The sequence below is a fragment of the Bombyx mandarina genome, chromosome 17, assembly GCF_030267445.1.
Source record: "Bombyx mandarina strain Sakado chromosome 17, ASM3026744v2".
Lineage (NCBI taxonomy): Eukaryota > Metazoa > Arthropoda > Insecta > Lepidoptera > Bombycidae > Bombyx > Bombyx mandarina.
Genome location: NC_143223.1, coordinates 7,636,536 through 7,651,309, shown reverse-complemented (window position 1 = coordinate 7,651,309; position 14,774 = coordinate 7,636,536). Strand labels below are relative to the sequence as shown.

Here is a 14,774-nt window from a genome sequence, read left to right as displayed (position 1 = left end):
TTAGGTCGCAAACTAAGTAAATATATTGTAGGCATGATAATAGAGAATTAGAAACAGTGGTAACTAATAGGTATTGAAAATATTTAGACTGTTGTCATTAAAATTCTGTGCCTAGTCTGATTTTTTAACTTGGGTTTTTCCCTCCTTTGACTTTAAAGGTTCCTAATATAGTGTCTACATATGAGTAATAATATATTATATTATAAGGAATGTGTGACTTTACGTAATAATTTAGCAATAGTCATAGCAAAGGCTGGCCCATATTCACAAGATAAAGTTAAAGATAGATAAAATAAATTACAGATACTAATATACAAATAATTGCTTTGGTATTTCCGTTATCGTTACTGAACTAGATCTGCGAGGCCATGACCTTGATTTTTTTACTTTTTTTTATTAATTTCTTAGATGGGTGGACGAGCTCATGGCCTACCTGGTGTTAAGTGCTTATCGGAGCCCATAGATATCAACAACGTAAATTCCGCCACCCACTTTCAGATATTAGTTCTAAGTCCCGGTTTTCACCTTTGAAACAAAAAATTATTAATATTTCACGGTAGAAAAAGGCAGGGTGGTAGTACCAACCCATGCCGTCTCACAGGGCGTCCTCTCACCAAGAAATCGGTAACCACCAAATATCATTTGAATCTACACCTTCATCTGCCTAAAGGGTAAAAAAAACTGAAAAGCAAGAACATTTTATTAAGGTATACCAAAGTGAGATCGCCTGGGAAATAATAAATTTATGTCTTCGCCATTATTGCATCTTTATTATGGATTTAACTTTTTCCTTGAACTTTTATTTGAGTTTATATTCATTGCCGATGATATCTGAATACACCTAACAAAAATGGATTGGTCAAATTGAGGATAACTTGTAATGTTTTAGCTGACGTCACATGTATATATGTATGTATATATTTACAGGTATTCGAGGACCGAGACATTGTTATCATTCAACGGAAGTTCAAGTTCATCCATTGGTGCGTTGGCAAGCAACGCTTACGAAAATATTTTTAAGTCATCTGGCATAGATACCATGGAAATAACAATCGTAGAAGATCAGTCAATCGATGAGTATTATTTAGAAAGGGTACGGTAATTTACTTTATTATTAGGGAACGTTTTATTGGACGTGTAGATTTCATATTTATTTACGAATTCTTGTTCGTTATACAGTTTCCGTCATCTTTAATCTAATTTTTAAATATTCTAATTTTAATAAGATGTTTCTTTGATAATAAATTTTGAATTTCTAAAAAAAAGATTTTCCTGTTCGGAAAACTTTTATGCCCTGAAAAACTTGCAATCGATTTTGATATTGATGGAATGATGGCGACTGTGGGAGAGTATCGATGTGAAAAAAATAGTGCGCGTGCAACTTGGTGCACGTGAAACTTCTTTTGCGGTGGTATTGTGGTTATCTTCATTTTTCATCCTTAAATCAAATTTCTCTTGTAATAGAGAATGCTGTGATAAGAGAAACGACCTAGTAGGCTTTGTTTCTTCCCTCTCTCCACGGTCGAGTAGTTCGCGAGACGCTCTGTTTTTTTTCTCACTCTCGCTCTTCCTAAATTGTATCTTTTCTCTCTAGCCGTAACGAATCTGTCGCGATTTAAATTTTACTCTCAACGCGCCTAAAGAAGTTTCACTTCACAAATTGTTAATTTCTTAATTGCTGTAACAGTTTACGTACATTTTGTTTAGGCATCAGATCCAATTGAAATGGGTGCGCTGCGACACAGTGTCCTGACAGGCGCTACATTTTCTGACGACTTTGCGACCGCGTGGTTCAGCAACTTCGCCTACCATGATGTGGCGACTTCATTGGCTTCTGTTTATTCAGCGTTACTTCGAACCTTCAACTCCACAGCCGAGATCAATGTGTACAATCACCCTATAGAAGCCACATATAAAAATCAAGTAAGCTGATCTCATTAGGAACTTTAGTACTAACTATTGCTATAATATGTAATGATTGTTGCTTTTGATTGTTTGAATTTAGAACGACATGCAACTGTTGGTCACCATGATATCGATGCAGCTCTCCTCCGGCGTGGCAAGCTGTATCGCCATCGTCAGCGCCGTCTTCGTCATGTTTTATATTAAGGTATTTCTTCACCAAGTCCAGAGCGCCGATCCGAAAGCTTTAGAAAAGTATGATTAGTAGTCCTTCAACATATAATCAGTTTGGGGTCTGACAATATAATATATGCACCCAGTGTCTTCCAACGTGAATCTGTTATTCGGAAGCAAAATATGCGTTCACTAGCAATACGTATTTCACGCATAGTTTCTGCATGCGAAAATTATTGGTGACATTAGCTGCATGGTATACAACATTGACATAAAAGCGACTTTTTGGCGGGAACGCGAGGAGTGAAGTTGTGTAATTTGTTTTATTTTGTCTATTTAGTGTTTCTTCATGTTTAAATGTGTAATAATGGTGGTTTATTAACTATTTAATATCTGTGAAAGTGCACAAATGTTGTAAAATGAAACAAAGCCGCTGGACGTAACTTCTCGGGGTCCTCCAAAAAGTCCACTGAAAAAATCTTAGTAAATGACTACCATTTTACTGAGATTATATTATTATTTCATTCCATATCATCTCATCTCATTTTATTTAATTTCATCCCAGTTGATTATTGTCTCAAATTAATTATCTTCATTTCATTTCACTCCATAATATAATTTTTCACAAAAATATGAATATAAATTAATATAAGACATGACTTAAAGGTCTTAGTTACCAGGTCATAATATTCCTTAAAAAAATGATATAAAATCTTTGCATGAAGTGTTTATTTGATTTTCTTAGGAACGTGCGTGTGGTGCTAAGCTACTACAAAAGGCGGCTGGCATCCAGCCCGCTGTACTTTGGGGGAGCGCAGCGGTCTTTGACTGGCTTTTGTTCAGTATTATCTGCATTACCATTGTAATTACATGTGCTGCGTTCGAGGTACAGGGACTATCTACTTTTGTAGAATTGGGTAATTATCCAACGATTGTTTTTGTTGATCATTGTGTTTCCTCACGCAGTACCTACACTTAAGGAATTGACTGAAATTACAGTACGAATTTACTGATGGTAGGACGTCTTGTGAGTCCGCACGGGTAAGTATCACAACCCTGCTTATTGCAGCCTTGAAGCAGTAATGCGTTTCGGTTTGCAGGATGGGGCAGCCGTTGTACTGTAAATATGGAGTCCTTAGAACTAATGTCTCGATTTGGGTTACGACATTTACGTTGTATATGTCTATGGGCTCCGGTAACCTCTTACCAGGAGGGCCGTGAAATCTTCTATCCAAGTAATAAAAAATAAATCGTGTTTAATCAAATTAAGAATAACGTAGTGTGATATTGAAATGCTTTCCCTATAGGGGAAGGGTGGTGTAGTGAAGTCGCTCACGGGTTTTGTGGTGTCAAGACTGTCAAGATGATGGCAGTACTTACTTATCTTAAGAGTAAGAAGAAGCGTAAACATGAAGAAGTGATTTTAAGTTACTGCATAGATTTTATCGCGGGCCTTGAGCGCGGCTTGAGAGCGGAATCGTGAAATTCCGTAACGAAAAAAAACCTTCCATCCCTCACTACGCCTACTATGTAGCTCGCGTTCAACACATTCACACGTTGCGCTTGTGTAGTGTTTAAAGTAAGAAGTCTAAATACCGATTTATGTACTATCAAAATATGTGATATAATTTCGTGGGTAACACAAGGATAGCGCGATTCAGCTTTTGCGTCAAGCGCCATCTTTCGGCGACAAACCGAATTGTAAAATAGAAAATTATATCACATTACAATGCGTTGGGCGTGTCATTTTCTATCGTTTAGTCGAAGAATTTTATTACTACTCCTACTACTCATTCAGTGATTGGAGTGGCATTAAAAATAAACTAGCTAAACCGTTGATTCTGGGCGAATGAGAGTTAGAACTAGCATCCAAAGGCGTGTCTCTATCCCATGTAGCGCCCTCTAGTGAGTGCGCGGTAAAAATGGAATACTCACAATGTAGCAGATTCATTGAAAGTTAGCCCACTGAGTTTCTCGCCGGATCTTATTTTATTGTTATTTTAATATTAAATTATTATTGTCGATTTATAATTGCATAAGTTGATAAAAAATGCTATGCAATAGCTTTACCGCGGCAGTCTCCGAGTGCCACACGTCTTTTTTTGTTTTCCCAACGCAATTTATTGTTTATTTCCGCAGGACGAATGTACCTTTGCCTGATTGTGTACGGCGCGGCGATGCTACCACTCAACTATCTACTGTCGCATTTATTCGAAGGGCCAGCTTTAGGTTTTGTCGTCATATTCTTCACGAATTGTTTGTTAGGTTCGTGGTTCATTTTTGTTTTCTATCTATTGAAATTTACTTTAAAAGCTAAAAAGTATTTGTTTATTTATTACACTTCATGTAAATTTTACATTGGCGGACTTAATGCCTAAGGCATTCTCTACCAGTCAACGCGTATACGCGTAGCCAAGTATACGCGTACAATATATACAATATATAAATACATACATATATACTCAATGACATATACATACATACATACATACATACACGCAAAGGGGTGCTGGCAGGTGTTATTTTTATTGGCTTAAATCATGTAAATATTGCCAAAATGCATATTATATGCATTAAACTCAATGACACGCAAAAGGATCACAAAAACTTTATAATGTAAATAAAATTAATTAATTTTAATTTTCAAACTTAAAGCACTTTTTTCACTTTTGACACCTACCCACCAAAAAAGGTATGAGTAGAACTCTAAATATTATTCTCATTTTATTTTCGTTAAAATTTCCATTTCATTTTAGTTTTGTTTATCCATAGGTATGATGGGGCCACAAATAGTTGAGGCTTTGTCGTCTCCGCAACTCAACACTCAAAACGTAGCGGACATACTCGATACGATATTTCAATTTTTCCCGCTCTACAGCCTTGTGACATGTGTCAGGTAAAACGCCATTTTGAATTTTTTAATGACAATTCGACTGCTACGACTGAACTTCTGACGTGGAACAGACAACTACCACAAGTCGCTAAATTGATAAGGGAGAGCTACTTAGTCTTCTATTATATTTTCTGAGGTTTTCGTAATTCGTAATATTATTATTATTATTTTACTATACAGGGCTTGTTATCACGGTTATTTTATGATCCTTTTGAAGTATTTCACGACCATCATAAGTAACCGAAAGTAAGATATTTGATTAGCAAAGGCTTCTTCTATCTGCCCTAAGATTAATCTGAATCATATTGACAAACACTGAAATACACAGAGAACTAGGGATGCCTACAATAATCCTCCTGCAATCGTAAAATTTAAACAAAAACACCACGAAATATTGGAAAAGCACCCAAACAATCTGGCTGCCGCCTTGAAAAAACGAAGTTACGGTAAACGGCTCAAGAGAAAAGACGTCATATAGTAGTTCAATGACAAATCTTAAATTTAGAGTAGATGGCTCGCTGGAGTCACGCGCTTACTGACTAAGAAAAAATTTCAACGCATCTAATAAAAGTACTGGATACTGATTGTAGATAATAAAAAGAAAAAAAAAAAAAATATATATATATATATTGATCAATGTGTCCAGAATCTGGTGGTACACCAGTCTAGCAAATAAAGAAACTAATGGATCCCATAGAACTTGTCTTGTGCACACGTCTTATATCTGAAAATTACAAACTTTTTGAATAAGTTGTAACAATCTGGACTATTTTGAAGAATAAAAACAAATCGAATTGTGAATTTAAACCATTCTCGAATTCACTGGTACACACACAAAAAAATTTATCAAAATCGGTCCAGGCCTTAAGGAGGAGTTCACTAACATATGTATACACGGATGTATATATGTGTATTCACGGATAGAAGAATTAGATAATATATATAACGACGATAAAGAAGCGTGATTAAAATTATCCTCTATCTGTCTACAAGAATTAAAATTTTTAAGATAATATTTTGAATTAATTTTTTACGTTCCATAAAAATATGAGACGTATAAAATACTATCTTTCTAAATATCTACACATATTTATCTATACTATATCTAACTACTAAAGGCGGCGGCTTGGGCGTGTTATTTAATACACATACGTGCAAGCATTTGTTTAGCTACTGCATAATTCAATATAATGATTTCATATTATACATATATAAATGTTAGGTAAATATAAATTTATTGTATTTTTATTGCTTAGATGGGTGGACCAGTTCACAGCCCACCTGGTGTTAAGTGGTTACTGGAGCCCACAGACATCTACAACGTAAATGCGCCACCCACCTTGAGCTATAAGTTCTAAGATCTCAGTATAGTTACAACGGCTGCCCTACCCTTCAAACTGAAACGCATTACTGCTTCAGGGCAGAAACAGGCTGGGCGGTGGTACCTACTCGCGCGAACTCACATGAGGTCCTACCACTAGTAATTATTATAATTTTTGCGGGTTTGATTTTTATTACACGGTGTTGTTCCTTCACCGTGGAAGACAATCGTGAACATTGTCGAGTAGGTACGTATTTTATTAGAAAAATTGGTACTCGCCTGAGTTTCGAACATCGGTGCATCGTTCAACATGAATGCACCGGACGTCTTATCCTTTAGGCCACGACGACTTCTCAGGCCACATATATATATTTTCTTCATTTAAGGTACCATCTTCATAGACCACTCTAAATATTGTTAGGTAATATTAGTACATCGTAACGTACCTGCTGTATCTTTTTCAGAACTCTGTAGAAGACACGGTTGTATGGAGGAGATTTTTCTATCGAGTCTTTTATCGATAAGACCGCCTATTGTACAATTATACTTGCCTGTCGACTGTTTTTAAATGTTAATTTTGTTTTGGTGTGAAATTAAGTATATTCTCTCTCTGTCTCTGTCTCTCTCGAACAAACAAACGGAACAACGTACGATGTTTGTTTTTACATTAATTTTAGAAGATTAAATAAATACAATTCAAAATAATTCCTCATGAAGGTTTTATTTATTTATTAGGGAATTGAACCAGATAGGTCTGATGGAGTACTCGTGTATGCGTGGATGCGAGTACATTTCAGTGTTGTTGCCAGACCTCAAGGAATGCACAATGGCGGTCATGTGTGAACACTACTTGGAGTCTTGCTGTGGTATGTATTCGATCAATTAAAAACTATTTTTTGTCTATATGTGAATAATATAAATGCGATATATATATAAAGGGTAATATATAATAATAAAATAATAGTTATATAATGCAATTGAGACTCGAAGCGCACGTTTGGGTACAAGTTGGGTAGTGACATTCACGTTGTGATGTCTATGGACATCGCTTTCGTATTTATCTAATATTATAGGACATGAGCTCTTTCTTATATGTATTAGTTCTTTCTTTATTCTTCTAGTTCTTTTTTATATAATACTAGCCGTACCCGTCCGCTTCGCTGGGCATTTAAAATTAACATTATTATTTCTCACCCCCACAAAGATTCTCATCATTAACGCCCCCGCAACTGGTGTAGGGAGTCCAACACTCATATAAATATGAGCCTATCCATTAAGTACATGTATTTTCTACATGGATACCAAGTTTCAACTCAATCGGATGCATGGTTCAGTAGTTATAACGGAACGTTCGTAAAAACCACTGTAGATTTATATATTAGTAGTATAAATACCTTCAATTTACCTGAATTACCTGAAATTCGAATTCAATAAACTTTTTTGTGGCCAGCATTCTAAAAGAAAAGTTTTTACTGTGTGACAATACTTATGACCTGACTAGTTATAACAATAATTCTTACGTTTAGAATTGAAGTGGCTTAACAAAAAAAAATTAGAAAATGAGTTTTATACTTTGAATCTATATCTATACTCTATACTAATATTATAAAGAGGAAAGATTTGTTTGTTTGTTTGTTTCGAATAGGCTCCGAAACTACTGGACCGATTTGAAAAATTATTTTTCCATTAGAAGCCGACATTGTCCCTGATGAACGTAGGCTACTTTTAAAAAAAAAAAAAAAAAAATTTTTTTTGTTTCATGTGTGTTTTAATGTTTCCGAAGTGAAGCGAGGGCGGGTCGCTAGTGACTTATAAACATGTATTCTATCAATTTAAGAAATAATTTTATTTATTTATTTTATTGATAAGGACAAGGTAAACTTTCCGTCCCTTTTAAATCGTTTGTATACTAGTTACTTTAAGGTTTGGCTTAGGCTTCAAGTCTTACAGTATTCAAATCAAATCTGAAAAATAAAAATTCTTCAATTACATTTTTGGCGTTAAAATAAAAACAAGAACTATGGATTAAGCCACTTCAATTCTAAAGGTGCGAATTAACAAAGACTTAATCATAACCACTCTAAAAAGCCATGTCTTCGTTTCTTGAAGATTATTTTTACATCCAAAACATGACAATAATATTTTATCTATTATATTTATTATTATATATATTTGTTATGTATTATATTATGTATAATATGTTATCTTACGTTTTGAAGAAATATATAATTTCAGTTCGTGAAAGTCCTTATTTCGAATGGGAAAAACCAGGCGTCCTTCGATATCTGGTCGTGATGTTGGCTACCTGCGGCGTTTTGTGGTTGATCCTTATGATTATCGAGTATCGCTTGTTCCAAAAGGTTAGTATGTGTTCTAAGTCAATATGTTTAGAGTCGATTATTTCTTTTACAGTCTTATAAAGTTCAGAATTCCGGACCGAAAGGGCTTGTGCTCCCGCGCTTATGTAATACACATAAATTAGTTATAGATAACAAACTCAAGCACTCAATAAAAATGTTTACGGGCGTCGGCCACTAGATGGTTTCACTTCGATTAGTTTTTCATTGCTCCTGTAGATGGATGTCAGTATCTGGATGGATGTCATGGATGGATGTGGATGGATGTCAGGATCTGGATTATTTTCTGTGTTTAGTTATACAATAATGAAATGCCTTAACATATAAATTTAGGGGCATCCGCTACAAGATGTCGATAGTTTCCATACAAAAAAAAGGGTGCGTGTACTTATGTACGCGCGTAAGAAGTTATACTTTATTTTTATTTAATTTATTTCTTTTTTTTATTTAAAGTTTAATCAATTTGAAAAAAAATCTATTAAACAACATCCTCGCTTTTTTACAATAAAATCATTTTTTCTTACACTATTTTTAAATCAAATTTATTAAAATTTATTTTCAATTTTTTAGTTGGAATTTCTTTAAAAGCGTATTTTGTTAGTTTTTTTAAACTATATTTTTTTTTTTTTTTTTACTTGAATTTCTATTTATTAAGATTTTTTTTTATAATTTTTTTTTATTATTTTTAATTGTCATCGGTCCTTAATAAGTATACCAAACTTATCCTTAATATGTTTTCAAGGGGGTCAAAATCATGTTCAAAGATTCCGTTACATACATACATACATACGTCTGAAGCTATTATAATAAAAGCGTATTAAAAACGCACTAAGCACACAGATGAAATAATTTCAGGTCTTCATGTTCAGAAAAATACCGCCTCCGATACCGGAGAATACGCTCGATAAGGACGTGGCTGACGAGGCGGAGCATGTCCGGCAGATCAGCAAGCCAGATCTGGCGCGGCACGGACTCGTCGCGAAGAAACTCTCCAAATATTACGGATCGAATCTCGCAGTCGACCAAGTATCTTTCAGTGAGTTTCATAAAAACAATTAAACAAATATGTATACGTATTTCAATAAAGTGTGATATGAAACGAGCGTGTCTGAGGATTCAACTGTCGTCGTCAATAAAGGCGCATAAAAGGGAAGAATTTTCAAAGTTCCAACTTTAAAATTAATGCAGAATCCAGAAATCTTTATTTAACTATTGACTAAAGTATGTGACATTAAAAATGATAATGACATTTCTTTTTGAACGTCATAAAAGAACCTCAACTCATAGCTTGAAAACAATCTCTCAATTTTGTACTCGTTCTTATTATTATCTACTACTAGTGATCGTCTAGCGGTCGAAATTCGACCATAATTTTATTAATTTAAATTATAAGTTTGAACATTATTATGGTTCTATCAACTTCTACCGTCAAGGACTTTATTAATTCTATGATCACAGATTTCGCCAAGGCTTTTAGATTAACATAATTTAGGTTAATTTTTTTTGTTATTTTTTTAATAGGTATTTGCATATCTCGAAACAAATCTTCCAATGGGCTTGAAGCAGGCACAGTTCCCAAGATATGCGTTACCTCGTTGGACAGCCAGACTCACTCTCTGTGCAAATTACCAGCCAGCCTTAGCATCACGTGTCCTTTAAGCGTTTGGAGATTTCTGATAAAAATTTTAGTTATATTTAGGTATATTGATCTAAATAATTGTATTTTGCTCAAAAGCTGTTAGCGACTCTGAATGTTTCGGTCTGCTCGGAGTGAACGGTGCCGGGAAAACGACCACATTTAAAATGTTGATGGGCGACGAGAACATCTCCAGCGGCGAAGCGTTCGTCAGCGGGTACTCCGTCCAGCAGCGGCTGACTAAAGTGCACGAGAATATCGGTGAGATCATTGACTGAGTTTCTATCCCAGAACTCGTAAAATACAATGTACAATCATTCAACTTGAGTCATGAGCTAAGTCATTTTTGTGTGGGATTTTTATTGTGTGTACTTTTCAAACCGGAACGCATGTCGGTTCACGATATAATTTTCTTTGTCGTAAAAGTCGTCTGTGAACCCACTGAGTTTTTCGTCGGATCTTTGGGTAGGATTGCGATTCTGATTCGTAGATTCCACGAAGCACTGCACTGTTAGCAACGTCCTGTCATGTTGAACCCCATGAGCTCACCTACTTTTTTTTTCGGGTCCGGGGCCGAACCTCCTACGAAGTCCCCGCGCGCCGGGCGTGAGGGGGTATGTGGGACTGGTCCGCGACTACGAAACGCCGACCCAAGGATATTTTTAGGGCCTTACAACACTAGGCGACTCCCCTGCACTCTTACACCTCACATTCGATCTGCCCCCGGGGTCAGAACCTAGTCAGAGTAGGGGGGTACCCCCCGGTCAACTCTACAACCAGACACGCGGCGCCACCCCGAGGACTCCAGACCGACAGGTCGTCGAGGCGATACTCCGCCGACCGAGAGCTCACCTAGCGATTAGGCAGGGAAAACTTCCTTTATTTAAGGTTTTGAAAATTACGAAATAACAAATAAAACCTGACATAAAAACGGAGTCAATTTGCAATGATCAGTGTTGTCCCTCAATGCCGTTTGTTTTTCTACAGTGTATTCCCCGAGCCTTTCCTTTATTACGCGCACATGCTTAAATAAACCCGGCTCGAGTCTACTACGTAATGTATGTGTGCTTGCTGTTTAGGGCAATACGAAACTTTTTTTTATGATTCTTTTTAAATGTACACTAATAAGTATGGCAACACAGTTAGTGGCAGTTACAATAAAATTCTGGTTCGTACGTGCACGTGTTGTACATCAAAAAAATGAAAATCCTTCGCTCTTAACACACTCTAGAGTCCACGCTCTCTAAACGCTTGCGTCGTTTGCAGGCTACTGTCCTCAGTTCGATGCGTTGTTCGGGGAGCTGACTGGGCGCGAAACGCTGCGCCTGTTCTCATTGTTGCGCGGCCTTCGGAACTTCAGCGGCGCGCACGCGGACCTCCTCGCGCTCTCCCTCGGCTTCCTCAAGCATTTAGATAAAAGGGTAAGCGAAAGACGAAGTCGTAAATTGGAACTGCTAAAAAAAAAACGCGTGTGTCTAGAAATTTCGAGAAGATTCATTCCAAGAAATACATTGATTGCTATGTTTATTTACATAGGTTCAATGAAAATTTTATGTAAAAATTAAGCAAATGGAAATGATCAAAACAAATGAAATTTAAACATTTCGAATTCTCATGTTTGATTCTGGGTTCGAAAGTTAAAATAATAATAGTAATTTAAATTTAAGTTTTAACTGTATTTTCGCTAACAAAATGTGTTTATTAAAATTTTAATTTAATTTTGTAGGTAATTGCTTAAAAAAAGTCAATATTATTTCTTATAACAATTAATTTATAAATTATGTTAATTGAATTAAGTTCTATAGACATCGGTTCTGGTCCAGATCAGCCAGAATGCCAAGACAACTGCTCTATGGCAAACCAGACGGTCGCAGAACTCGTGGCAGACCCAAGCTCTGATGGTTAGATGGCGTAGAGCACTCAGAGCCTCAAATTTATCGGTGTCAGGAAGGGAAGGAGAAAGCCCTGAACAAAGCAGTCTGGAGAGACATACTGGACCAGGCTAAGGCCTACCCTGTGCTGTAAGGCCTAAGATGATGATGATGACATCAATCTTGACGTGTGGGAATGTACTGAACTATTCAATAATTTCGTGTTTTTCAAGTTTATGTAATTACTTTTGTTTTTATACAGGTGGATCAGTATTCTGGTGGAACAAAAAGGAAGTTAAACACAGCAATAGCTTTCCTAGGAACAACTCGTTTAATTTTCGTTGATGAACCGACAACGGGCGTAGATCCCGCTGCCAAACGACACGTAAGAGTTTATTATAGTTCAAATAGTTCGAGTAGTCGTCGTGGCCTAACGGATAAGACGTCCGGTGCATTCGTGTTGAAGCGATGCACCGGTGTTCGAATCCCGCAGGCGGGTACCAATTTTTCAAATGAAATACGTACTCAACAAATGTTCACGATTGACTTCCACGGTGAAGGAATAACATCGTGTAATAAAAATGAAACCCGCAAAATTATAATTTGCGTAATTACTGGTGGTAGGACATCTTATGAGTCCGCGCGGGTGGGTACCACCACCCTGCCTATTTCTGCCGTGAAGCAGTAATGCGTTTCGGTTTGAAGGGTGGGGCAGCCGTCGTTACTATACTTGAGACCTTAGAACTTGTATCTCAAGGTGGGTGGCGCATTTACGTTGTGGATATCTACGGGCTCCAGTAACCATTTAACACCAGGTGGACTGTGAGCTCGTCCACCCATCTAATCAATAAAAATAAAAAAACTTATAAGTATGTGGCGGTAGGCATTATAGTACTCACACTGCATACGCTTTAATCTCGCTAAAGATATTTTCAGGATAAATTTATACATAATATATACCAGTTTCGAACACTCGGACACCCACAGACACAGCCCACTGAGTTTCTCGCCGGATCTTCTCAGTGGGTCGCGTTTCCGATCCGGTGGTAGATTCTGCGAGGCACGGCTCTTGCTAGGGCCAGTGTTAGTAACACTCCGGTTTGAGTCCCGTGAGCTCGCCCACAGGTTAGGGCGAAGCTGATATAGCCTCAAGGCTATCGATTGTTTAGTTAGTTTTGTTTTAGTCACTCTTAAAAGTTTTAAACAGTCCGGTCGTAAAACTGATAACAAAATCAAATTAAAACAAAGAACATCTTTTGTGCCGACTTCGACAAAGGACAAGAAGATTAGGATAATTATTATGTTCTTTATGATGAGACTATAACATTCTTTATTTAATATTTTTGAATGCTTTTAATTATATGTTTCATTTATTAGAGACGTGAGTACCTACATGTTATATTCGTATTTATTTCGCAATTTCAAATTAAATACAAAGATTGTATACTGCACAAGTATCCTTATAAATAATTGTTTTTAACTAGGCGTTTGGCGTTTACCTTCTGCTGTCACGGGTTTAATTTATTTAAAATATAATTAAATCGTGTCATATTATTGGCTTAACTAGTAGACTGTTTTTCTTCTGCTCATAAAATTTGTATTTCAAAGAAAGCACTCCTCTATTATCTTATGTAGGGACCTACTAGCTGTAACCGTCCGCTTCGCTGGGCATTTAAAATTAACAGTATTATTTCTCACACCCACAAAGATTCTCATCATTAATGCCCCCGCAACCGGTGTAGGGAGTCCGACAGTCATATAAATATTAGCCTATCCATTAAGTACATGTATTTTCTACACGGATACCAAGTTTCAAGTCAATCGGATGCATGGTTCAGTAATTATAACGGAACATCCGTAAAAACCACTGTAGATTTATATATTAGTATAGATATAGATATACTAGTTTTAATGTAATTGGTTAAGGTTTGGCGGGCGATGCGCGGCGTGCAGCGCACGGGGCGCGGGGTGGTGCTGACGTCACACAGCATGGAGGAGTGCGAGGCGTTGTGTTCGCGCCTTACGATAATGGTCAACGGCCGGTTCCAGTGTCTCGGCTCACCGCAGCATCTCAAAAACAAATTTTCTCAAGGTTTCCAAAATCGCATTCAATACTAAGAACAATGCAGGTTCAATTTCTTCTGTTGTTTAAGACTACGTTATATATTGAATGAATTTTAGTTATATTGCGGATACTTGAATATTTTTCTAAAAAAAATTGTTCTGAACTACAAGGCACTATTTTAAATTCATTTTCTACTTGGCATGGTTGTCTCCCTGGATCTATGTTCCCTTGTCACTGGCTTTTCCAGTAAATTATATTATTTCAGCGTTGACCGAACTTTTTGGAACTATAGGACAATAGATCATTAAATTAAACGGCATGTACATTTTTCAATTTCTAATTTTATGATATTTACACAAAATTTGAAGAGACTAAAATTGATCGTTTAAGCCATCATCGTTTTTTCTAGGATTCACTTTGATCATCAAACTGAAGACAAAAGAGGAGACAGATCCGTCATCCAGCAGAAACCAAGAAGAAGCTATTAAAAATTACGTCACTGCCAATTTCGTCAACCCTAAGATGATGTAAGTGTGTACTTATGTTGGGAAAGTA

At 36.5% G+C, this 14,774-nt stretch overlaps 1 protein-coding gene across 3 annotated transcripts in view; it reads left to right on the top strand.

Annotated features, from left to right (window-relative positions):
• Positions 1 to 14,774, top strand: part of LOC114253251 (phospholipid-transporting ATPase ABCA3) — a 36,198-nt gene that overhangs the window by 20,540 nt on the left and 884 nt on the right. For all 3 annotated transcript variants that reach the window (XM_089734506.1, XM_028188041.2, XM_028188042.2), the window contains 14 exons: positions 928 to 1,093; positions 1,708 to 1,923; positions 2,006 to 2,110; positions 2,822 to 2,993; positions 4,216 to 4,341; positions 4,849 to 4,972; positions 7,026 to 7,156; positions 8,526 to 8,650; positions 9,503 to 9,683; positions 10,383 to 10,544; positions 11,550 to 11,704; positions 12,417 to 12,539; positions 14,081 to 14,246; positions 14,629 to 14,746. In XM_089734506.1, the coding sequence (XP_089590632.1) occupies positions 928 to 1,093; positions 1,708 to 1,923; positions 2,006 to 2,110; positions 2,822 to 2,993; positions 4,216 to 4,341; positions 4,849 to 4,972; positions 7,026 to 7,156; positions 8,526 to 8,650; positions 9,503 to 9,683; positions 10,383 to 10,544; positions 11,550 to 11,704; positions 12,417 to 12,539; positions 14,081 to 14,246; positions 14,629 to 14,746 (2,070 nt within the window). The remainder of the gene's footprint in view (positions 1 to 927; positions 1,094 to 1,707; positions 1,924 to 2,005; positions 2,111 to 2,821; positions 2,994 to 4,215; positions 4,342 to 4,848; positions 4,973 to 7,025; positions 7,157 to 8,525; positions 8,651 to 9,502; positions 9,684 to 10,382; positions 10,545 to 11,549; positions 11,705 to 12,416; positions 12,540 to 14,080; positions 14,247 to 14,628; positions 14,747 to 14,774) is intronic.